Source organism: Oncorhynchus kisutch, unplaced genomic scaffold (assembly GCF_002021735.2).
Source record: "Oncorhynchus kisutch isolate 150728-3 unplaced genomic scaffold, Okis_V2 scaffold2421, whole genome shotgun sequence".
NCBI classification, from domain to species: domain Eukaryota; kingdom Metazoa; phylum Chordata; class Actinopteri; order Salmoniformes; family Salmonidae; genus Oncorhynchus; species Oncorhynchus kisutch.
The window spans coordinates 1,884-26,890 of record NW_022264366.1 but is presented as its reverse complement, the minus strand read 5'-3'; the positions used below and the strand labels follow the sequence as shown (position 1 = coordinate 26,890).

Below are 25,007 nucleotides of genomic sequence, written 5' to 3'. Positions count from 1 at the left end.
TGGTAGTGACCACCCTTTGCTTTGGTATTGACAAGCCTCGGCTTTGGCACTGACCACCCTTGGCTGTGTCCAAATCCTCTTGACTGGCTCCTTTTCTCTCTATAGTGCATTACCTTCCACCAGAGCACTGTGGGCTAACAACACACTAAACTCCACTAACTGTATTGTGAATGTGAAACAACAGCACCACCTACAGGACAATAGGGGAAACTTACATGATTTCAAAAGAAAAGTTTTTACATAGATAAAAATACATTCTTATATTTGTCCTGTTGAAAATTGCAACTCCCAACTCTCTCTGAGACACCATCTGGGAGTGAGGTCATGGCAATTAGGCTGGGAAAGACTGGAAAGATGAGACTCAAGAATAAATAAATAAATAAATAAATAAATGAATGAATGGAGGTAGTTTCGTGCCAACAAAGAAAAGGGGTTAAATATGTGTGAAACATTTAATATATAAATGGCCTTTTAAATATTTTGGGGAGATAATTACAAAAATCCTAAAATCAAATAGGTAAATGATCAATGGTACGACCGTCTTAGAACAATTCCATATGTTACCTCAGTAGAACGTAATTTACCAAGCACCTGTATCACAACGTTGCACGAGACCAGAAGTCTAATTTACCAAGCACCTGTATCGCAACGTTGTACTAGACCAGAAGTCTAATTTACCAAGCACCTGTATCACAACGTTGTACTAGAACAGAAGTCTAATTTACCAAGCACCTGTGACTGTGTGAAATCACCTCCCCAGTCAGCCTGTTGTGTGTATTGACATTCACATTGCCCTGTACAGCTTTACTTCAGGATTGGGGATCAATGAAATGGGGTATCAGTCTACTCAATCAATACCCAATATATATTTCTTCCCAACATCCTCGTCAGAGTTATCAGACTCCAAAACATCCACACAGTGTTTTTCCTCAGGAATAGTGTTCAATACACGTAGGTTGACAGTAAATGTGTCTCTATTCACAGTTGTTTCAGAGTCCCACAATAAGAGCTACGACACTAATGTTCTCTGGGTGTCACTGAGTAGACTGATACCCCATGTCATTGAGCCACACTCCATAGGTAAGGCTGTACAGTGAAATAAGTATGTCCCCTAATGCAATTCTAAAGTCTAATACATCCAGTGTGATTTCAACAGATTTCTGTCAAATTAACAAATGATTGTCTTTGTGGATTTTATATAACAACATTCCAACCTCGTTTAGCATGATCTATTCAATTATGGCATAATTCTACAATTTGTATTCATTTGCATCACTGTCAATTACATACCTTTATTTTGAAGGCTAACCGCAAATTCCACTATTTAGCTCATCCTTATTGTGGCTCGCTTCACATAGATGGGTCCGAACACCATTAATCAAATATGAACTGTCTTATAAATTAGGGTTAGTTTAGATGATGACACCTAGCTAACTATATAACTACTGAAACAAATTATGTCGTTTTGCTATGTTTTTGGGGAAGAACATTGTTTGCATCCATGAGCTAGCTAGCTTTTTTTTATGACCGCCACTGTAGGTGCGCGAGACAACTTTACCAGCATCATAACACTACGTAACGATGAATCGTTGTGACATATGAAGTAGTGATTGTGTAATCAATGTGTAATAACTACGTTTTAAAAAATGAACGCATTTTCAGGTCCTGATTGGTCAACAAGCTCATTTGAAACGTCAAATAGTGTTATTTGACATGTATATTTGTTTGGCATGCAAAGACCCAAACGGCGTTTCATATATTTGGCCACCCTAGGCAGAACTGTTACAAAAAAAATCTATATGTAGGCCTAAAGGTTTTTTAGGCAAAATGGCCCAATCAAAACGGAAAGCTCCTTAAACGTGGGAATATGCCAGGCCTATTGGGCCAAAATCAATTATGGCCTATTGTATAAATAATATAACGAAAATGAACGAAACGTTTAAGATATCAGATTGTTTATAAATACTTTGCTACAATGACACACTTCGTTATCTCCCCACCTCGTTTCCTTTCGTTTAGCATGGTGTACTAAAGCACGTAGTAAGTACACCGTCATACTTTTGGAATAAGTGTCTTTTAAGATTCCACAATGATTCTTTAGTTGTGGATGTTTCATGTAGTCAGCGTGTAACAACTGCTATATCTGAAAAGAAAAAACAATGGCACCCCGTATGTAACCTAACATCTCGCTCCACGATCCAGTCCAATTGAGCACGCTCTGCTCTGTTTCAGCATCGCTCACATACTCTGGTCCCTACCAGGCTACTGTGTTGCACTGGTAAATGCTTCACAATGTATTTCTTTGTAGGCTATAGCCTGGAAATAATTGAAATAATCTAGCTTAAATCATTCATTTTGGTTCCTTCTCAGGCTCCTGACCAATTTAGTGTTTATATGCTGTTTAATATGACATGTAGCCTATTTTGAAATGAGGTCCGGTCTAAAGGCACTGCATCTCATTGATAGAAGCGTCACTACAGACCTGGTTCGATTCCAGGCTGTATCACAACCGGAAGTGGTTGCGCACAATTGGCCCAGCGTCATCCGGGTTTGTAGTAAGAATGTGTTCTAAACTCAAATCAAATGTATTTATATAGCCCTTCGTACATCAGCTGATATCTCAAAGTGGGGTACAGAAACCCAGCCTAAAACCCCAAACAGCAAGCAATGCAGGTGTAGAAGCACGGTGGCTAGGAAAAACTCCCTAGAAAGGCCAAAACCTAGGAAGAAACCTAGAGAGGAACCAGGCTCTGTGGGGTGGCCAGGAGTAGATGAAACAGGAGACCAAGAGGATCACCACCACAGCTGCAGTCAGCCCTGCAATGATGGGCAGGTAGTTCACTACAGGGTAGGAGAGTAGAAAGAGAGGAGAGGAAGATGCAGAGGGGAGGAGGAGGAGAGGAGGAGGAGGAGGAGAGGAAGGGAGATGCAGATGGGGCAGAGAGGAGGAGGAGAGGAAGGGAGATGCAGTGAATTCAGGAAGTATTCAGATCCCTTGACTTTTCCACATTTTGTTATGATATATTTTGGTATGTTACACTTTATGTTACAGCCTTATTCTAAAATGGATTCAATAAAAAATATATCCTCATCAAAATATCCTCATCAATCTACACACAATACCCCATAATGACAAAGCCAAAACAGTTTAAATATATTTTTTAATACTTATTAAAAATGAAAAACAGAAATACCTTATTTACATAAGTATTTGGACACTTTGCTATGAGACTCGAAATTGAACTCAGGTGCATCCTGTTTCCACTGATCATCCTTGAGACGTTTCTACAACTCGATTGGAGTCCACCAAGACTCTTCCTAGAGCTGGCCGCCCGGCCAAACTGAGCAATCAGGGGAGAAGGGCCTTGGTTGGGGAGGTAACCAAGAACCCGATGGTCACTCTGAAAAAGCCCAAGAATTCCTCTGTGGAGATGGGAGAACCTTCCAGAAGGACAACCATCTCTGCAGCACTCCACCAATCAGGCCTTGTAAACATGTGTTGTCTGAATGCAGATGTATTGACTCTCTGGGCGAAATAAACTTGGTTGAACTTTCATAAATGTTTGTTGAGTTTTTCACTCTGAGATTTAGAACCTAACAATACGAACCAGAGACTGTAGTGACGCTTTTTGCACTGAGATGCCTTAGACCGCTGCACCACTCGGGAGCCCAAATACAGGTGTGCCAAGCTTGTACCGTCATACCCAAGAATAAATACAGGTGTGCCAAGCTTGTACCGTCATACCCAAGAATAAATACAGGTGTGCCAAGCTTGAACCGTCATACCCAAGAATAAATACAGGTGTGCCAAGCTTGTACCGTCATACCTAAGAATAAATACAGGTGTGCCAAGGTTGTACCGTCATACCCAAGAATAAATACAGGTGTGCCAAGCTTGTACCGTCATACCCAAGAATAAATACAGGTGTGCCAAGCTTGTACCGTCATACCCAAGAATAAATAGAGGTGTGCCAAGCTTGTACCGTCATACCCAAGAATAAATACAGGTGTGCCAAGCTTGTACCGTCATACCCAAGAATAAATACAGGTGTGCCAAGCGTGTAGCGTCATACCCAAGAAGACTCGAGGCTGTAATCGCTGCCAAAGGTGCTTCAACAAAGTACTGAGTAAAGGTTCTGAATACTTATGGAAATGTGATATCATTTTGTATTTATTATAAATTTGCAAAAATGTCTAAAAACCTGTTTTTGTATGTCATTATGGGGTATTCTGTGTGTGGGGGGGGGGGGGGGGGGGGGGGGGGGGGGGAACAATTGAATCAATTTTAGAATATGGCTGTAAAGTGACACAATTTGGAAAAAAGTCAAAGGGTCTGAATACTTTCCACGCAACCAACCAATCAGTCAATGAACCATCCAACCAATCAACCATCCAACCAACCAATCAGTCAATGAACCAACCAACCAATCAGTCAATGAACCATCCAACCAATCATCCATCCAACCAACCAATCAGTCAATGAACCATCCAACCAATCAGTCAATGAACCATCCAACCAATCAGTCAATGAACCATCCAACCAATCATCCATCCAACCAACCAATCAGTCAATGAACCATCCAACCAATCATCCATCCATCTCACCTGTGACCTCCACGTTAACAGTACAGGTGCTTTTTCCCAGGGGGTTTCTGGCGATGCAGGTGTACTCTCCAGAGTGAGACTTGGCCATGTTGGTGATGGTCACTACGGATCTCTCTTCCATGGTGTTGGGGTCGGCATGGGAGAGCAACCAATTGTAGGAGGGGGCAGGGTTACCATTTGCACTACAGTTAAGTGATAGGGTGTCACCCTCCGTGATGCTCATGGAGAAACATCCAGGACTAGTGATCTGAGGCTTGTCTGGGGGGGGGAAGTGAGTGAGTGAGTGAGTGTGTGTGAGAGAGAGAGAAAGTTGATTAATGAGAGAAAATGAAGTGAAAACAACATCCGTCAACGTCATGACTCGTCTGGTATCTAACTAACGGTTGTACTAAATGTGTATAGACAGAGAACCAGAAGGACTCACAGTGCACGTTGGTGTTGAGGCGGTTTGAGTCCATTACAGGAGGAGGTTGGGGTCCCTCTGGTCCCAGATCCAACATGGCCGAACACAACAACTGGGCCCCGTCATCATCTCTACCAGGGGTGAAGTCCAGGGTGTAGGTCCCATTCTCTGGTGTCTTGATGTTGTCCTTGGATTTCTGTTGTGTGTCTAATTCTGTCTGTTCACCAGTGGCACTGACTTTGTAGAAGGTCACCCTAAGTCTCCCAATAGGAGCGATGTTCTGGACAAGACACTGCAGCAGGTACTGATGCCCCTCAACCATCGGATCAGGGTACTTCCTGTAGCTGATGGAGACACGGTCTGGAAGCTCTGTGGAGGAATGGAAACACACAGTGATAAACAGTGCAGAGCCACACTAAGAATACATTCAGAAACACCAGAGAAGATAAGAGAGAGAGATGTCACTCACTATAAACTGTGATGTTCAGCTGTTTCTGACACTGGCCTCCTTCTGTGAAGCAGGTAGGTTTGCTATTCCATTCAGTCACACTGTCAAATCAAATCACATTTTATTTAAAGCAGCAATCCTTAGTTGAAACAATAACCAACTTGATTTAAACACTTAAAACATTGCTGCTATAACAGCCTTCAGTCTTCTGGGAAGGCTTTCCACTAGATGTTGGAACATTGCTGCTATAACAGCCTCCAGTCTTCTGGGAAGGCTTTCCACTAGATGTTGGAACATTGCTGCTATAACAGCCTCCAGTCTTCTGGGAAGGCTTTCCACTAGATGTTGGAACATTGCTGCTATAACAGCCTCCAGTCTTCTGGGAAGGCTTTCCACTAGATGTTGGAACATTGCTGCTATAACAGCCTCCAGTCTTCTGGGAAGGCTTTCCACTAGATGTTGGAACATTGCTGCTATAACAGCCTCCAGTCTTCTGGGAAGGCTTTCCACTAGATGTTGGAACATTGCTGCTATAACAGCCTCCAGTCTTCTGGGAAGGCTTTCCACTAGATGTTGGAACATTGCTGCTATAACAGCCTCCAGTCTCCTGGGAAGGCTTTCCCCTAGATGTTGAATAAATAAATAAATAAAATAGCAAATAAAGGCAATAACACAGTTGAAGTTCAAACGTCAACAAAGTCGCCAGCTGCCAATGTTACTTTAAAGACTAAAAAGGTTTAAAAAAATCTCTACTCTGTCTGCCTCTCTCACCTGTCCACCCTCAGCTGTGTCTGCCTCTCTTACCTATCCACCCTCAGCTGTGTCTGCCTCTCTTACCTGTCCACCCTCAGCTGTGTCTGCCTCTCTTACCTATCCACCCTCAACTGTGTCTGCCTCTCTCACCTGTTCACCCTCCAGTTTAGGATCTTCACCTTGTTGTCTGTTAGACTCGTCCCTCCCTGGATGGCTTCCCAGCCCATCTCTACAGGGGTATCTGAGCTGCAGTTAGAGGAGGCTGGGTCTCCATACTTCACCACCAGCCTGGCAGGACTGATTACCGGGCACTCAGCATCTGGAAGACCAAGGACAAGTTAAAACGGTATTGTTCTGTTATTGTTGATTTTATTGTTCAAACCAAACAGGACGATATTATTGTCTAATGTTTATATCTATCTGTATGTTAATCAACTACATGTTACACTCCATAACCCAGAAGTCGCCCCCCCCACCCCCCCCACCCAAAAAAGGGGTTAAATATGTGTATTTCCTTTTAAATATTGTTTGGGGGGGTACTTACAAAAATCCTAAAATCAAATAGCTAAATGATCAATGGTACGACCATCTTAGAACAATTCCATATGTTACCTCAGTAGAATGTAATTTACCAAGCACCTGTATCACAACATTGTACTAGACCAGAAGTCTAACTTACCAAGCACCTGTATCACAACATTGTACTAGACCAGAAGTCTAATTTACCAAGCACCTGTATCACAACATTGTACGAGACCAGAAGTCTAATTTACCAAGCACCTGTATCACAACATTGTACTAGACCAGAAGTCTAATTTACCAAGCACCTGTATCACAACATTGTACGAGACCAGAAGTCTAATTTACCAAGCACCTGTATCACAACATTGTACTAGACCAGAAGTCTAACTTACCAAGCACCTGTATCACAACATTGTACTAGACCAGAAGTCTAATTTACCAAGCACCTGTATCACAACATTGTACGAGACCAGAAGTCTAATTTACCAAGCACCTGTATCACAACGTTGTACTAGACCAGAAGTCTAATTTACCAAGCACCTGTATCACAACGTTGCACGAGACCAGAAGTCTAATTTACCAAGCACCTGTATCACAACATTGTACGAGACCAGAAGTCTAATTTACCAAGCACCTGTATCACAACGTTACACGAGTCCAGAAGTCTAATTTACCAAGCACCTGTATCACAACGTTGTACTAGACCAGAAGTCTAACTTACCAAGCACCTGTATCACAACGTTGTACTAGACCAGAAGTCTAATTTACCAAGCACCTGTATCACAACATTGTACTAGACCAGAAGTCTAATTTACCAAGCACCTGTATCACAACGTTGTACTAGACCAGAAATCTAATTTACCAAGCACCTGTATCACAACATTGTACTAGACCAGAAGTCTAATTTACCAAGCACCTGTATCACAACATTGTACTAGACCAGAAGTCTAATTTACCAAGCACCTGTATCACAACGTTGTACTAGACCAGAAGTCTAACTTACCGGTGAAGTCACAATACAGAGACAATAATGAAACTAGTATTACAATCTCCATTCCCCGTAATAATCCCTGAGCGTCCCTCAGTGAAGGATTCTGTATTCTGTTAGACGAGCGGCAGACGTGGTTTCTTCTCCAGTGACCGTTGAACGTGAAAGTATTATTTACTGGAAAACCCTAACCGACCTTTCCTCCTCCTCTTATCTCTCTCACACACTCTCTCTTTCTCACACACTCACTCTCTTCCTCTCTCACAGTGTTCTATCACTCTCTTTCTCTCTGCTCTCTCTCTGTCTCTCTCACACAGTGTTCTATCACTCTCTTTCTTTCTTTCTCTCTCTCTCTCTCTCTCTCTCTCTCTCTCTCTCTCTCTCTCTCTCTCTGTCTCTCTCTCACTCTCTGTCTCTCTCGCTCTCTCTCTGTCTCTCTCTCTCTCTCTTCCTCTCTCTCTGTCTCTCTCTCACTCTGTCTCTCTCTCTCTCTCTGTCTCTCTCTCTCTCTCTGCCCTCTCTCTCTCTGTCTCTCTGCCCTCTTCCTCTCTGCCCTCTCTCTCTCTGTCTCTCTCTGCCCTCTTCCTCTCTCTCTCTGCCCTCTTCCTCTCTCTCTCTCTGCCCTCTCTGTCTCTCTCTCTCTGCCTCTCTCTCTCTCTGCCTCTCTCTCTCTCTGTCTCTCTCTCACTCTGTCTCTCTCTCTCTCTCTGTCTCTCTCTCTCTCTCTGCCCTCTCTCTCTCTGTCTCTCTGCCCTCTTCCTCTCTGCCCTCTCTCTCTCTGTCTCTCTCTGCCCTCTTCCTCTCTCTCTCTGCCCTCTTCCTCTCTCTCTCTCTGCCCTCTCTGTCTCTCTCTCTCTGCCCTCTCTCTCTCTGCCGTCTCTCTCTCTCTCTCTCTGCCTCTCTCTCTCTCCCCCAGTTAGGGGGTTACAACGGGTTTCTGGCTCTTCTTTCTAACAGAAACAGAACTCCCTCTGTAACCCACACTGTCTCAGGTCTGCACTGATCTGTGTGATAACTCGGCAAAACACTCATGGGTACAATAGGCTGTCCTAATCGTCCACTGAATCCTCAAAATAGTTCATCTTACCAAAAGCTATAATAAACCTTTTTTTAAATGAGCAAGTCTTCTCTACCTAATGCTACATCTAGCTAAGGTGTTTTGTGGTTGTATCGAAATCGAAATGTGCACGAAAATGAGCTCCCTAGCCAGTGTCTGCTTACTGCATACTGGCTGAACGGGTCTTAAAATCAATCCATATATCAAACGAAAGGGATGCTAACAACGCCAGTTGTAGCTGGTGTAGTGAAATTCTAGCTAATAGCACAAATGAGTTTTCATGATAAGGCCGTTTCTGTTCTGTCCTGTCCTGATAAGTGCGCTGAGTTCTGCAGCACAGCTGACTGTTTCCAGCTGTGACGTCATCACGTTGGCCAAACGTTACAACGTCACCGGCTGTCAGAGTCAGATACATGTTGATCGCTTACAACAGTCTCGTAACTTTGGTGCGGTTCAGCTTCATCAACCAGCTACCGCAATGGCCATTCAAATCAGCTCCCACAAAGCTGCTAGCTGGAGAAAGTTTGATCAGCTGATCAAGCAAGGTTTTACCATAATAGCCGTGTTTTCTAGTGGTCAGCCTGAGTGGCCAATGCCCTTTGGGGAAAGGGATGCATCCCTTTACGTAAATGGGCAAGTCAGTTAAGAAACGAATTCTTATTTACAACGAAGCCTACCTTAGTCAGTTGCACAACTGAACGCATTCAACCGAAATGTGTTTTTCCTCTGAATCAGAGAGGTGAAAGGGGGGCTGCTTTAATCACATCCATGTCATCAGTGCCTAGGGAGCAGGTGCTGTTGGGGGACAAAATGCCTTGCTCAATGATAGAACAGTAGATTTGTTTCTCCTTGCCGACTCAGGAATCCGAACCAGCCACCTCTCCGTTGCTGGGCCAACGCTCTTAACAGCTAAGCAGCTACCAGCTAGTCACGTCAATGCTGAGATGCGGTGTGTTTTCTGTGCCCAGGAAATATCACGTTTTATTTCGTATATAACATATGGATTTCAAAATGCTTTAAATACAAGGTCAGGTGTCTATTACCTTTAAAAAAAAATTGAAAGGCAAATGTTATGCATTTAGAAAAAAAACATGTTTTTGTGGATGTTATTCATCGACTTCCACGAGAAATATAAGCCTGAAAATAATAACATATTTAAAGTCTCTCTTCATCATTTTATATTTCTAGTCCAATTTTCTCTCATCAATGACGTTTTATTTTCATGATTATTGTATTTATTATTATTTAAAGATTTTCCGTGTCCCTGATATCACTTTCCACGCTGTCAGTCTGTTATTATTCTCCATTTAAGAAAACAACCCCTTCCTGCAATGACACCACATTCAGGAAGTGTCATCATTTCTTTGGTGGGAAAACAACCCCTTCCTTCAATGACACCACATTCAGGAAGTGTCATCATTTCTGTGGTGGGAAAACAACCCCTTCCTACAATGACACCACATTCAGGAAGTGTCATCATTTCTGTGGTGGGAAAACAACCCCTTCCTACAATGACACCACATTCAGGAAGTGTCATCATTTCTGTGGTGGGAAAACAACCCCTTCCTACAATGACACCACATTCAGGAAGTGTCATCATTTCTGTGGTGGGAAAACAACCCCTTCCTACAATGACACCACATTCAGGAAGTGTCATCATTTCTGTGGTGGGAAAACAACCCCTTCCTACAATGACACCACATTCAGGAAGTGTCATCATTTCTGTGGTGGGAAAACAACCCCTTCCTACAATGACACCACATTCAGGAAGTGTCATCATTTCTGTGGTGGGAAAACAACCCCTTCCTACAATGACACCACATTCAGGAAGTGTCATCATTTCTGTGGTGGGAAAACAACCCCTTCCTACAATGACACCACATTCAGGAAGTGTCATAATTTCTGTGGTGGGAAAACAACCCCTTCCTACAATGATACCACATTCAGGAAGTGTCATAATTTCTGTGGTGGGAAAACAACCCCTTCCTACAATGACACCACATTCAGGAAGTGTCATCATTTCTGTGGTGGGAAAACAACCCCTTCCTACAATGACACCACATTCATGAAGTGTCATCATTTCTGTGGTGGGAAAACAACCCCTTCCTACAATGACACCACATTCAGGAAGTGTCATCATTTCTGTGGTGGGAAAACAACCCCTTCCTACAATGACACCACATTCATGAAGTGTCATCATTTCTGTGGTGGGAAAACAACCCCTTCCTACAATGACACCACATTCATGAAGTGTCATCATTTCTGTGGTGGGAAAACAACCCCTTCCTACAATGACACCACATTCAGGAAGTGTCATCATTTCTGTGGTGGGAAAACAACCCCTTCCTACAATGACACCACATTCATGAAGTGTCATCATTTCTGTGGTGGGAAAACAACCCCTTCCTGCAATGACACCACATTCAAATCAAATCAAATCAAATTTTATTTGTCACACATACACATGGTTAGCAGATGTTAGTGCGAGTGTAGTGAAATGCTTGTGCTTCTAGTTCCGACAATGCAGTAATAACCAACAAGTAATCTAGCTAGGAATTCCAAAACTACTACCTTATAGACACAAGTGTAAGGGGATAAAGAATATGTACATAAAGATATATGAATGAGTGATGGTACAGAGCGGCATAGGCAAGATACAGTAGATGGTATTGAGTGCAGTATATACATATGAGATGAGTATGTAAACAAAGTGGCATAGTTAAAGTGGCTAGTGATACATGTATTACATAAGGATGCAGTAGATGATATAGAGTACAGTATATACGTATACATATGAGATGAATAATGTAGGGTATGTAAACATTATATTAGGTAGCATTGTTTAAAGTGGCTAGTGATATATTTTACATCAATTCCCATCAATTCCCATTATTAAAGTGGCTGGAGTTGAGTCAGTGTGTTGGCAGCAGCCACTCAATGTTAGTGGTGGCTGTTTAACAGTCTGATGGCCTTGAGATAGAAGCTGTTTTTCAGTCTCTCGGTCCCAGCTTTGATGCACCTGTACTGACCTCGCCTTCTGGATGATAGCGGGGTGAACAGGCAGTGGCTCGGGTGGTTGCTGTCCTTGATGATCTTTATGGCCTTCCTGTGACATCGGGTGGTGTAGGTGTCCTGGAGGGCAGGTAGTTTGCCCCCGGTGATGCGTTGTGCAGACCTCACTACCCTCTGGAGAGCCTTACGGTTGTGGGCGGAGCAGTTGCCGTACCAGGCGGTGATACAGCCCGACAGGATGCTCTCGATTGTGCATCTGTAGAAGTTTGTGAGTGCTTTTGGTGACAAGCCGAATTTCTTCAGCCTCCTGAGGTTGCCTTCACGATGCTGTCTGTGTGGGTGGACCAATTCAGTTTGTCTGTGATGTGTATGCCGAGGAACTTAAAACTTACTACCCTCTCCACTACTGTTCCATTGATGTGGATAGGGGGGTGTTCCCTCTGCTGTTTCCTGAAGTCCACAATCATCTCCTTAGTTTTGTTGACGTTGAGTGTGAGGTCATTTTCCTGGCACCACACTCCGAGGGCCCTCACCTCCTCCCTGTAGGCCGTCTCGTCGTTGTTGGTAATCAAGCCTACCAAATCAAATCAAATTTATTTATATAGCCCTTCGTACATCAGCTGATATCTCAAAGTGCTGTACAGAAACCCAGCCTAAAACCCCAAACAGCAAGCAATGCAGGTGGAGAAGCACGGTGGCTAGGAAAAACTCCCTAGAAAGGCCAATACCTAGGAAGAAACCTAGAGAGGAACCAGGCTATGTGGGGTGGCCAGTCCTCTTCTGGCTGTGCCGGGTGGAGATTATAACAGAACATGGTCAAGATGTTCAATGTTCATAAATGACCAGCATGGTCGAATAATAATAAGGCAGAACAGTTGAAACTAGAGCAGCAGCACAGTCAGGTGGAAGTTGAAACTGGAGCAGCAGCATGGCCAGGTAGACTGGGGACAGCAAGGAGTCATCAAACCACTGTTGTGTCGTCCGCAAACTTGATGATTGAGTTGGAGGCGTGCGTGGCCACGCAGTCATGGGTGAACAGGGAGTACAGGAGAGGGCTCAGAACGCACCCTTGTGGGGCCCCAGTGTTGAGGATCAGCGGGGTGGAGATGATGTTGCCTACCCTCACCACCTGGGGAAGGCCCGTCAGGAAGTCCAGTACCCAGTTGCACAGGGCGGGGTCGAGACCCAGGGTCTCGAGCTTGATGACGAGCTTGGAGGGTACTATGGTGTTGAATGCCGAGCTGTAGTCGATGAACAGCATTCTCACATAGGTATTCCTCTTGTCCAGATGGGTTAGGGCAGTGTGCAGTGTGGTTGAGATTGCATCGTCTGTGGACCTATTTGGGCGGTAAGCAAATTGGAGTGGGTCTAGGGTGTCAGGTAGGGTGGAGGTGATATGGTCCTTGACTAGTCTCTCAAAGCACTTCATGATGACGGAAGTGAGTGCTACGGGGCGGTAGTCGTTTAGCTCAGTTACCTTAGCTTTCTTGGGAACAGGAACAATGGTGGCCCTCTTGAAGCATGTGGGAACAACAGACTGGGATAGGGATTGATTGAATATGTCCGTAAACACACCGGCCAGCTGGTCTGCGCATGCTCTGAGGGTGCGGCTGGGGATGCCGTCTGGGCCTGCAGCCTTGCGAGGGTTAACACGTTTAAATGTCTTCCTCACCTCGGCTGCAGTGAAGGAGAGACCGCATGTTTTCGTTGCAGGCCGTGTCAGTGGCACTGTATTGTCCTCAAAGCGGGCAAAAAAGTTATTTAGTCTGCCTGGGAGCAAGACATCCTGGTCCGTGACGGGGCTGGATTTCTTCCTGTAGTCCGTGATTGACTGTAGACCCTGCCACATGCCTCTTCCATATGTTACCTCAGTAGAATGTAATTGACCAAGCACCTGTATCACAACATTGTACTAGAACAGAAGTCTAATTTACCAAGCACCTGTATCACAACATCTCTCTCTCTCTCTCTCTCTCTCTCTCTCTCTCTCTCTCTCTCTCTCTCTCTCTCTCTCTCTCTCTCTCTCTCTCTCTCTCTCTCTCTCTCTCTCTCTCTCTCTCTCTCTCTCTCTCTCTCTCTCTCTCTCTCTCTCTCTCTCTCTCTCTCTCTCTCTCTCTGCTTCTATAAGGGCAGTGAGGGGGGAGCCCTCCTCCTCTCACTCTTTGTCTCCTGCTTCTATAAGGGCAGTGAGGGGGGAGCCCTCCTCCTCCTCTCTCTCCTGCTTCTATAAGGGCTGTGAGGGGGGAGCCCTCCTCCTCTCTCTCTCTGTCTCCTGCTTCTATAAGGGCAGTGAGGGGGGAGCCCTCCTCCTCTCTCTCTCTCTGTCTCCTGCTTCTCTAAGGGCAGTGAGGGGGGAGCCCTCCTCCTCTCTCTCTCTGTCTCCTGCTTCTCTAAGGGCAGTGAGGGGGGAGCCCTCCTCCTCTCTCTCTGTCTCCTGCTTCTCTAAGGGCTGTGAGGGGGGAGCCCTCCTCCTCTCTCTCTGTCTCCTGCTTCTCTAAGGGCTGTGAGGGAGGAGCCCTCCTCCTCCTCTCTCTCTGTCTCCTGCTTCTTTAAGGGCAGTGAGGGGGGAGCCCTCCTCCTCTCTCTCTCTGTCTCCTGCTTCTCTAAGGGCAGTGAGGGGGGAGCCCTCCTCCTCTCTCTCTCTGTCTCCTGCTTCTCTTAGGGCAGTGAGGGGGGAGCCCTCCTCCTCTCTCTCTGTCTCCTGCTTCTCTAAGGGCTGTGAGGGGGGAGCCCTCCTCCTCTCTCTCTGTCTCCTGCTTCTATAAGGGCTGTGAGGGAGGAGCCCTCCTCCTCCTCTCTCTCTGTCTCCTGCTTCTCTAAGGGCAGTGAGGGGGGAGCCCTCCTCCTCTCTCACTCTCCTGTTTTTCTAAGTGTAGTAGGTTCCTGTCGGTGAGAGCGTTGTTCTGTTACTTCCCGAGATAAGAAACATAGTAATATTTATGTGACAGTAAAGGGAAAAGAGAGTGAGTGAGAGAGAAGGGGAGAGGGAGATGGAGGGGAGAGAGGGAGACGGGCAGAGAAAGAGAGAGACCCAAATAAGGACACTTGTGAAAATAGAGAACTGTCCGATTCTTCTCTGTGCCACCAGGCATCTCTCACTCTCGCCACAAACACACACTGTCTCTCTAGTGAGCCCATTCTATTGAAAGGTAACAGGTTACTTACCCAAATGACTTTAGTTTCTGTGTTTTGTTTAACCATCTCTCACACACACACGCCTCAGTTCATCATGGCATGGACTCTACAGTACAAGGTGTCGTGTCTTTGGCTATGCCGGATTTAGTGATATGACATGCTATTCTATTAAATCCTTTCTCCGTAAATAAAATGGGGTGTCAGTCTACTCGGTGACACTCACAGAACACAACTGTGAAGAGTTTAGGCAAATATTAGCATTGTAGCTCTTATTACGGGACTGTGACTGTGTGAAATCACCTCCCCAGTCAGCCTGTTGTGTGTATTGACATTCACATTGCCCTGTACAGCTTTACTTCAGGATTGGGGATCAATGAAATGGGGTATCAGTCTACTCAATCAATACCCAATATATATTTTTTCCCCAACATCCTCCTCAGAGTTATCAGACTCCAAAACATCCACACAGTATTGGTTTTCCTCAGGAATAGTGTTCAATACACGTAGGTTGACAGTAAATGTGTCTCTATTCACAGTTGTTTCAGAGTCCCACAATAAGAGCTACGACACTGATGTTCTCTGGGTGTCACTGAGTAGACTGATACCCCATGTCATTGATCCACAATTTATAGGTAAGGCTGTACAGTGAAATAAGTATGTCCCCAATGCAATTCTAATACATCCAGTGAGATTTCAACAGATTTCTGTCAAATTATCCAATGATTGTCTTTGTGGCTTTTATAAAACAACATTCCAACCTCGTTTAGCATGATCTATTCAATTATGGCATAATTCTACAATTTGTATTCATTTGCATCACTGTCAATTACATACTTTTATTTTGAAGGCTAACCCGCAAAGTCCACTATTTAGCTCATCCGTATTGTGGCTCGCTTCACATAGATGGGTCCGAACACCATTAATCAAATATGAACTGTCTTATAAATTAGGGTTAGTTTAGTTGATGACACCTAGCTAACTATATAGCTAGGTGTCATCATCTAAAAATAATAGCTAGCTAACTATATAGCTACTGAAACAGATTATTTCGTTTGCTATGTTTTTGGGGAAGAACATAGTTTGCATCCATGAGCTAGCTAGCTTTTTTTATGACCGCCACTGTAGGTGCGCGAGACAACTTTACCAGCGTCATAACAATACGTAACGATGAATCGTTGTGACATATGAAGTACGAGTGATTGTGTAATCAATGTGTAATAACTACGTTAAAAAAAAAGAATGCATTTTCAGGTCCTGATTGGTCAACAAGCTAATTGTAGTGTTATTGTAGTTATTGTTATTGTAGTTATTGTTATTGTAGTGTTATAGTGTTATTTGACATGTATATTTGTTTGGCATGCAAAGACCCAAACGGCGTTTCATATATTTGGCCACCCTAGGCAGAACTGTTACAAAAAAAATCTATATGTAGGCCTAAAGGTTTTTAGGCAAAATAGCCCAATCAAAACGGAAAGCTTCTTGAACGTGGGAATATGCCAGGCCTATTGGGCCAAAATCAATTATGGCCTATTGCATAAATAATATAACGAAAATGAACGAAACATTTAAGATATCAGATTGTTTATAAGTACTTTGCTACAATGACACACTTCGTTATCTCCCCACCTCGTTTCCTTTCGTTTAGCATGGTGTACTAAAGCACGTAGTAAGTACACCGTCATACTTTTGGAATAAGTGTCTTTCCAGATTCCACAATGATTCTTTAGTTGTGGATGTTTCATGTAGTCAGCGTGTAACAACTGCTATATCTGAAAAGAAAAAAACAATGGCACCCGGTATGTAACCTAACAGTTTAGCACCATACCAGCAGGTGGCACCCGGTATGTAACCTAACAGTTTAGCACCATACCAGCAGGTGGAATCCTTACACATAACAGTCACCGCACTCCCTCTCTTGCTCTTGGGCCTCACCTTCGTAAGTTACCTTGATTTAGCACCTGTGTGTTTAATCAGTTTCTTTATAAAAATATTTAGTGAACTCCATGACAGTAGCTAAAGCAAGGAGCTATTAGCAGCACATACGTAGACTACTAATGCATGCTGGGCCGGGCACGCCCTCAGCTGAAGTGAGTGCTTCTGGAGCGACATTGGAGAAGACCGACGCTCCAGCCTTTGGGAATCTCGCTCCACGATCCAGTCCAATTGAGCACGCTCTGCTCCGTTTCAGCATCGCTCACATACTCTGGTCCCTACCAGGCTACTGTGTTGCACTGGTAAATGCTTCACAATGTATTTATTTGTAGGCTATAGCCTGGAAATAATTGAAATAATCTAGTTTAAATAATTCATTTTGGTTCCTTCTCAGGCTCCTGACCAACTTAGTGTTTATATGCTGTTTAATATGACATGTAGCCTATTTGAAATTAGGTCCGGTCTAAAGGCACTGCACCTCAGTGATAGAAGCGTCACTACAGACCTGGTTCGATTCCAGGCTGTATCACAACCGGCAGTGGTTGCGCACAATTGGCCCAGCGTCATCCGGGTTTGTAGTAAGAATGTGTTCTTAACTCAAATCAAATGTATTTATATAGCCCTTCGTACATCAGTTGATATCTCAAATTGCTGTACAGAAACCCAGCCTAAAACCCCAAACAGCAAGCAATGCAGGTGTAGAAGCACGGTGGCTAGGAAAAACTCCCTTAACTGACTTGACAAGTTAAATAAAGTTTACAAATACAATTTTTTTTTTAAATCATGTTGATCATTTCATGTTTATTCAAATACCTCTCATTCAGATCCATATTGTTTGGTTTCAATACTTAAAAACAATTGGTAGATCCAGGTAGTCAAAAAATATAGATTCAATTGTGATTTTAAATGGTGATATAAATGAATGGAGCGATTTTTGGAGCGGTGTGTTTTTTTTCTGTGAGGGAGCGGTAGGAAAGGACGTGGAGAGCCACACCCACTCATCAGGATTTACAACCTCTTGCTCACATTTTCTGACCCCAACCCCCTCCTCTACATAAAGGACTGGTCCGTTCCGTTGTGTTGCACCACGTGTTTGTTCTTGTGTCGTCGTGGCAACATGTCTTTCAGCTGGTAGTGGCCCATGCGCCTGTGTTTATAGTAAGAGGAGTAGGTGAAACAGGAGACAACCAAGAGAATCACCACCACAGCTGCAGCCAGCCCTGCAATGATGGGCAGGTAGTCCACTACAGGGCAGGAGAGTAGAAAGAGAGGAGAGGGAGATACAGATGGGGAAGAGGGGGAGGAGGAGGAGAGGAGGAGGAGGGGAGGAAGGGAGATGCAGATGGGGCAGAAGGGAGGAGGAGGAGGAGAAGAGGAAGGGAGATGCAGATGGAGAAGAGGAGAGGAGGAGGAGGAGAGGAAGGGAGATGCAGATGGGGAAGAGGGGAGGAGGAGGAGGAGGAGAGGAAGGGAGATGCAGATGGGGAAGAGAGGAGGAGGAGGAGAGGAAGGGAGATGCAGAGGGGGAAGAGGGGAGGAGGAGGAGGAGAGGAAGGGAGATGCAGTGAATTCAGGAAGTATTCAGATCCCGTGACTTTTCCACATTTTGTTATGATATATTTTGGTATGTTACATTTTATGTTACAGCCTTATTCTAAAATGGATTCAATAAAAATAAATCCTCATCAGAATATCCTCATCAATCTACACACAATACCCCATAATAACAAAGCCAAAACAGTTTAAATATATTTTTTTATACTTATTAAAAATGAAAAACATAAATACCTTATTTACATAAGTATTTGGACACTTTGCTATGAGACTCGAAATTGAACTCAGGTGCATCCTGTTTCCATTGATCATCCTTGAGACGTTTCTACAACTCGATTGGAGTCCACCTGTGGTTAATTCAATTGATTGGACATGATTTGGAAAGGCACACACCTGTCAATATAAGGTCCCACAGTTTACAGCGCAAGTCAGAGCAAAAACCAAACCATGAGGTTGAAGTAATTCTCCATTGAGCGCCGAGATGTGATTGTGTCGAGGCACAGATCTGGGGAAGGGTACCAAAGAATATCTGCAGCATTGAAGGTCCCCAAGAACACAGTGACCTCCATCATTCCTAAATGGAAGAATTTGGAACCACCAAGACTCTTCCTAGAGCTGTCCGCCCGGCCAAACTGAGCAATCAGGGGAGAAGGGCCTTGGTTGGGGAGGTAACCAAGAACCCGATGGTCACTCTGAAAAAGCCCTAGAATTCCTCTGTGGAGATGGGAGAACCTTCCAGAAGGACAACCATCTCTGCAGCACTCCACCAATCAGGCCTTGTAAACATGTGTTGTCTGAATGCAGATGTATTGACTCTCTGGGCGAAATAAACTTGGTTGAACTTTCATAAATGTTTGTTGAGTTTTTCACTCTGAGATTTAGAACCTAACAATACGAACCAGAGACTGTAGTGACGCTTTTTGCACTGAGATGCCTTAGACCGCTACACCACTCGGGAGCCCAAATACAGGTGTGCCAAGCTTGTAGCGTCACACCCAAGAATAAATACAGGTGTGCCAAGCTTGTAGTGTCATACCCAAGAATAAATACAGGTGTGCCAAGCTTGTACCGTCATACCCAAGAATAAATACAGGTGTGCCAAGCTTGTACCGTCATACCCAAGAATAAATACAGGTGTGCCAAGCTTGTACCGTCATACCCAAGAATAAATACAGGTGTGCCAAGCTTGTACCGTCAAATCCAGGAATAAATACATGTGTGCCAAGCTTGTACCGTCATACCCAAGAATAAATACAGGTGTGCCAAGCTTGTACCGTCATACCCAAGAATAAATACAGGTGTGCCAAGCTTGTACCGTCATACCCAAGAATAAATACAGGTGTGCCAAGCTTGTACCGTCATACCCAAGAATAAATACAGGTGTGCCAAGCTTGTACCGTCAAATCCAGGAATAAATACAGGTGTGCCAAGCTTGTACCGTCATACCCAAGAATAAATACAGGTGTGCCAAGCTTGTACCGTCATACCCAAGAATAAATACAGGTGTGCCAAGCTTGTACCGTCATACCCAAGAATAAATACAGGTGTGCCAAGCTTGTACCGTCATACCCAAGAATAAATACAGGTGTGCCAAGCTTGTACCGTCATACCCAAGAAGACTCGGGCTGTAATAGCTGCCAAAGGTTCTCCAACCAAGTACTGAGTAAAGGGTCTGAATACTTACGTAAAAGTGATAACATTTTGTATTTATTATAAATTTGCAAAAATGTCTAAAAACCTGTTTTTGCTTTGTCATTATGGGGTATTCTGGGTAGATTTATGAGGTGGGGGAACAATTTAATCAATTTTAGAATATGGCTGTAAAGTGACACAATTTGGAAAAAGTCAAGGGGTCTGAATACTTTCCACGCAACCAACCAATCAGTCAATGAACCATCCAACCAATCAACCATCCAACCAATCATCCATCCAACCAACCAATCATGCAATGATCAATCCAACCAATCATCCATCCAACCAACCAATCATTCAATGATCAATCCAACCAATCAACCATCCAACCATCCAACCAACCAACCAACCAACCATTCAATGAACCATCCAACCAATCAACCATCCAATCAATTATCCATCCAACCAGTCAACCATCTGTCTCACCTGTGACCTCCACGTTAACAGTACAGGTGCTGTTTCCCAGGGGGTTTCTGGCGAAGCAGGTGTAATTTCCGGAGTGAGACTTGGCCATGTTGGTGATGGTCACTACGGATCTCTCTTCCATGGTGTTGGGGTCGGCATGGGGGAGCAACCAATCGTAGGAGGGGGCAGGGTTACCATTTGCACTACAGTTAAGTGATAGGGTGTCACCCTCCGTGATGCTCATGGAGAAACATCCAGGACTAGTGATCTGAGGCTTGTCTGGGGGGGGGGGGAAGTGAGTGAGTGTGTGTGAGAGAGAGAGAGAGAAAGTTTATTAATGAGAGAAAATGCAGTGAAAACAAACATGCGTCAATGTCATGACTCGTCTGGTATCTAACTAACTGTTGTACTAAATGTGTATAGACAGAGAACCAGAAGGACTCACAGTGCACGTTGGTGTTGAGGCGGTTTGAGTCCATTACAGGAGGAGGTTGGGGTCCCTCTGGTCCCAGATCCAACATGGCCGAACACAACAACTGGGCCCCGTCATCATCTCTACCAGGGGTGAAGTCCAGGGTGTAGGTCCCATTCTCTGGTGTCTTGATGTTGTCCTTGGATTTCTGTTGTGTGTCTAATTCTGTCTGTTCACCTGTGGCACTGACTTTGTAGAAGGTCACCCTGAGTCTCCCAATAGGAGCGATGTTCTGGACAAGACACTGCAGCAGGTACTGATGCCCCTCAACCATCGGATCAGGGTACTTCCTGTAGCTGATGGAGACACGGTCTGGAAGCTCTGTGGAGGAATGGAAACACACAGTGATTAACAGTGCAGAGCCACACTAAGAATACATTCAGAAACACCAGAGAAGATAAGAGAGAGAGATGTCACTCACTATAAACTGTGATGTTCAGCTGTTTCTGACACTGGCCTCCCTCTGTGAAGCAGGTAGGTTTGCTATTCCAGTCAGTCAAACTGTCAAATCAAATGAAATATTTAAAGTGCATTTCAAATAAATCAAAAATAGAAGCCAGAACTAAAACAGTAAAACCTTAAAGGCTATTGAAGCCTTTTCTAACACGTTTTAAAAGTCTCAGCTGTGTCTGCCACTCTTACCTGTCCACCCTCAGCTGTGTCTGCCTCTCTCACCTGTCCACCCTCAGCTGTGTCTGCCTCTCTCACCTGTCCACCCTCAGCTGTGTCTGCCTCTCTCACCTGTCCACCCTCAGCTGTGTCTGCCTCTCTCACCTGTCCACCCTCAGCTGTGTCTGCCTCTCTAACCTGTCCACCCTCAGCTGTCTGCCTCTCTCACCTATCCACCCTCAGCTGTCTGCCTCTCTCACCCGTCCACCCTCAGCTGTGTCTGCCTCTCTCACCTGTCCACCCTCAGCGGTGTCTGCCTCTCTCACCCGTCCACCCTCAGCTGTGTCTGCCTCTCTCACCTGTCCACCCTCAGCTGTGTCTGCCTCTCTCACCTGTCCACCCTCAGCTGTGTCTGCCTCTCTTACCTGTCCACCCTCAGCTGTGTCTGCCTCTCTCACCTATCCACCCTCAGCTGTGTCTGCCTCTCACCTGTCCACCCTCAGCTGTGTCTGCCTCTCTCACCTGTCCACCCTCAGCTGTCTGCCTCTCTCACCTGTCCACCCTCAGCTGTGTCTGCCTCTCTCACCTGTCCACCCTCAGCTGTGTCTGCCTCTCTCACCTGTCCACCCTCAGCTGTGTCTGCCTCTCTTACCTGTCCACCCTCAGCTGTGTCTGCCTCTCTCACCTATCCACCCTCAGCTGTGTCTGCCTCTCACCTGTCCACCCTCAGCTGTGTCTGCCTCTCTCACCTGTCCACCCTCAGCTGTCTGCCTCTCTCACCTGTCCACCCTCAGCTGTGTCTGCCTCTCTCACCTGTCCACCCTCAGCTGTCTGCCTCTCTCACCTGTCCACCCTCAGCGGTGTCTGCCTCTCTTTACCTGTCCACCCTCAGCTGTGTCTGCCTCTCTCACCTGTCCACCCTCAGCTGTGTCTGCCTCTCTCACCTGTCCCCCCTCAGCTGTGTTTGCCTCTCTCACCTGTCCACCCTCAGCTGTGTCTGCCTCTCTTACCTGTCCACCCTCAGCTGTGTCTGCCTCTCTCACCTGTCCACCTTCCAGTTTAGGATCTTCACCTTGTTGTCTGTTAGACCCGCCCCTCCCTGGGTGGCTTCCCAGCCCATCTCTACAGGGGTATCTGAGCTGCAGTTAGAGGAGGCTGGGTCTCCATGCTTCACCACCAGCCTGGCAGGACTGACCACCAGGCACTCAGCATCTGGAAGACCAAGGTCAAGTTAAAACTATATTGTTCTGTTATTGTTGATTTTATTGTTCAAACCAAACAGGACGATATTATTGTCTAATGTTTATCTATCTGTATGTTAATCAACTACATGTTACACTCCATAACCCAGAAGTTGCCACACACACACACACATGTAACAGTATAACTTTAAACCGTCCCCTCGCCCATACCCGGGCGTGAACCAGGGACTCTCTGCACACATCAACAGTCACCCTCGAAGCATCGTTACCCATCGCTCCATAAAAGCCGCGGCCCTTGCAGAGCAAGGGGAACCACTACTTCAAGGTCTCAGAGCAAGTGACGTCAACGATTGAAACGCTATTTAGCGCGCACCGCTAACTAAGCTAGCCGTTTCACATCCGTTACACACACACACACACACACACACACACTACAGTACATCTCCCGTACTAGCAGACCCCATGCTTCTAATGACCTCTAGTTATCACTATGGCAACACAGACAACATCTGGATCCTCCTCTTCCTGCCATTGTGCTCTGTGACGCCAAACACACACACACACACACACATACACTGGCCTACAGCCAGATCCACACAGAATCTTTGGACTCCCAATACTATTTGACTCTGCCCTAATAAGTACCACGAAACACACAGGCTCCAATTTATCAATTTCAAAATACTTCATATTAAATAAATAAAGTACTAAAATAGAAAAACGAAACAGAAAAACACCTAAGTTATTAGGAGTCGATTGCGTCAATCTAATTGGTGTAGTAATAAAATCCCCATCAAAATACGTCTGTTGAAGCAGTTTTTTGTGTGGGCTGCGTCTCAGTCTACTGCATCCGCCTTTTGTCGTCATTCTGCATCTGCGGTGGAAAGTGGCAGAGCTACAGTGGAACGATGAGACTCTCACGAATATGAATGTGTTCTCCGTTCTGCTCTACGATCCTCACAAACCCCACGGGACTCGTCTGAAGTCGGTACCGCCGATGTGCCAACTTCCGTCTGTGGCGTCCGAACCTTTGGTAAACAAACTACTATGACATCACTATGGAAACGGGAAACTCTCAGGTAAAAATAAATACATCGGTGTGTCCCCCCCCCCCCCCAAAATGGGGTTAAATATGTGTCAAAAGCTAAATATATATTCCCTTTAAAATATTTTTGGTGGGATACTAACAGGAATCCTAAAATCAAATAGTTAATTGATCAATAGAACAATACCCGATGTAATCTCAGTAGAATGTGGTGGCAGGGTAGCCTAGTGGTTAGAGCGTTGGACTAGTAACCGGAAGGTTGTAAATTCAAACCCCCGAGCTGACAAGGTACCAATCTGTCGTTCTGCCCCTGAACAGGCAGTTAACCCACTGTTCCTAGGCTGTCATTGAAAATAAGAATTTGTTCTTAACTGACTTGCTTAGTTAAATAAAGGTAATTTAAAAATAAAATAAAAAATGTAATTTAGCAAGCACCTGTGTCACAATGTTGTACTTAGAACAGAAGTCTAACTTACCGGTGAAGTCACAATACAGAGACAATAATGAAACTAGTATTACAATCTCCATTCCCCGTAATAATCATTGAGCGTCCCTCAGTGGAGGATTCTGTATTCTGTTAGGCGAGCTGAATAATTTTGACTGGAAACTCCCCAACGATCCGCCCTGCTCCTCTCTCTCCTGCTTCTCTAAGGGGGGGGGGGGTGTAAGTAGGTTCCTGTCGGTGTCATTGTTTTGGAATTTCCCAAAAAGCTCAAGAAAAACACTGTGCTGTTCCTCCCCGAGTAATATTTCTGTGTGACAGAACAGGCTACAGAGAGGTGAGTGAAAGACAGAGAGAGAAATGGAGGAGGGAGATGGGAGAGGGAGGGAGAGAGAGAGAAGGAGATGGGGGAGAGAGAGGGAGAGGCCCAAATAAGGGCAGTAGTGTATAATGGAGTATTGGAAATAGAAAACTGTCTTGATTTATTCTCTGTGCCACCAGGCATCTCTCACCACAAACACACAGTGTCTCATCTGATGAGCCCATTCTATTGAAAGGTAGCAGGTTACTTACCCAAATGACTTTAGTTTCTGTGTTTTTTTTAACCATAATTCTACACTGAGTTTACCAAAACCCAGCAGCGTTGCAGTTCTTGACATGAACCGGTGCGTCTGGCTCCTACTAACCAACTCTGTTCAAAAGCCACTTAAATAGATTTGCACATACACCCT

General features: G+C 44.9%; 1 protein-coding gene across 2 annotated transcripts; it reads right to left on the bottom strand.

The window, feature by feature from the left end:
* Positions 1 to 438: 438 nt before the first annotated feature.
* LOC109877149 (vascular cell adhesion protein 1-like) lies at positions 439 to 24,610 on the bottom strand. Of its 2 annotated transcripts, none has more exons than XM_031819657.1 (10): positions 24,311 to 24,610; positions 22,631 to 22,799; positions 21,400 to 21,479; positions 20,952 to 21,299; positions 20,528 to 20,785; positions 6,360 to 6,528; positions 5,478 to 5,557; positions 5,030 to 5,377; positions 4,606 to 4,863; positions 439 to 2,841 (listed from the first exon to the last, which is right to left on the bottom strand). In XM_031819657.1, the coding sequence occupies exons 1-10, from the start codon at positions 24,360 to 24,362 to the stop codon at positions 2,705 to 2,707; spliced, it is 1,899 nt and encodes a 632-aa protein (XP_031675517.1). In that variant the 5' UTR covers positions 24,363 to 24,610; the 3' UTR covers positions 439 to 2,704. The 2 variants fall into 2 exon arrangements, with proteins under 2 accessions (XP_031675517.1, XP_031675516.1); XM_031819656.1 differs by lacking the exon at positions 24,311 to 24,610 and adding an exon at positions 23,527 to 23,803.
* Positions 24,611 to 25,007: the final 397 nt, after the last annotated feature.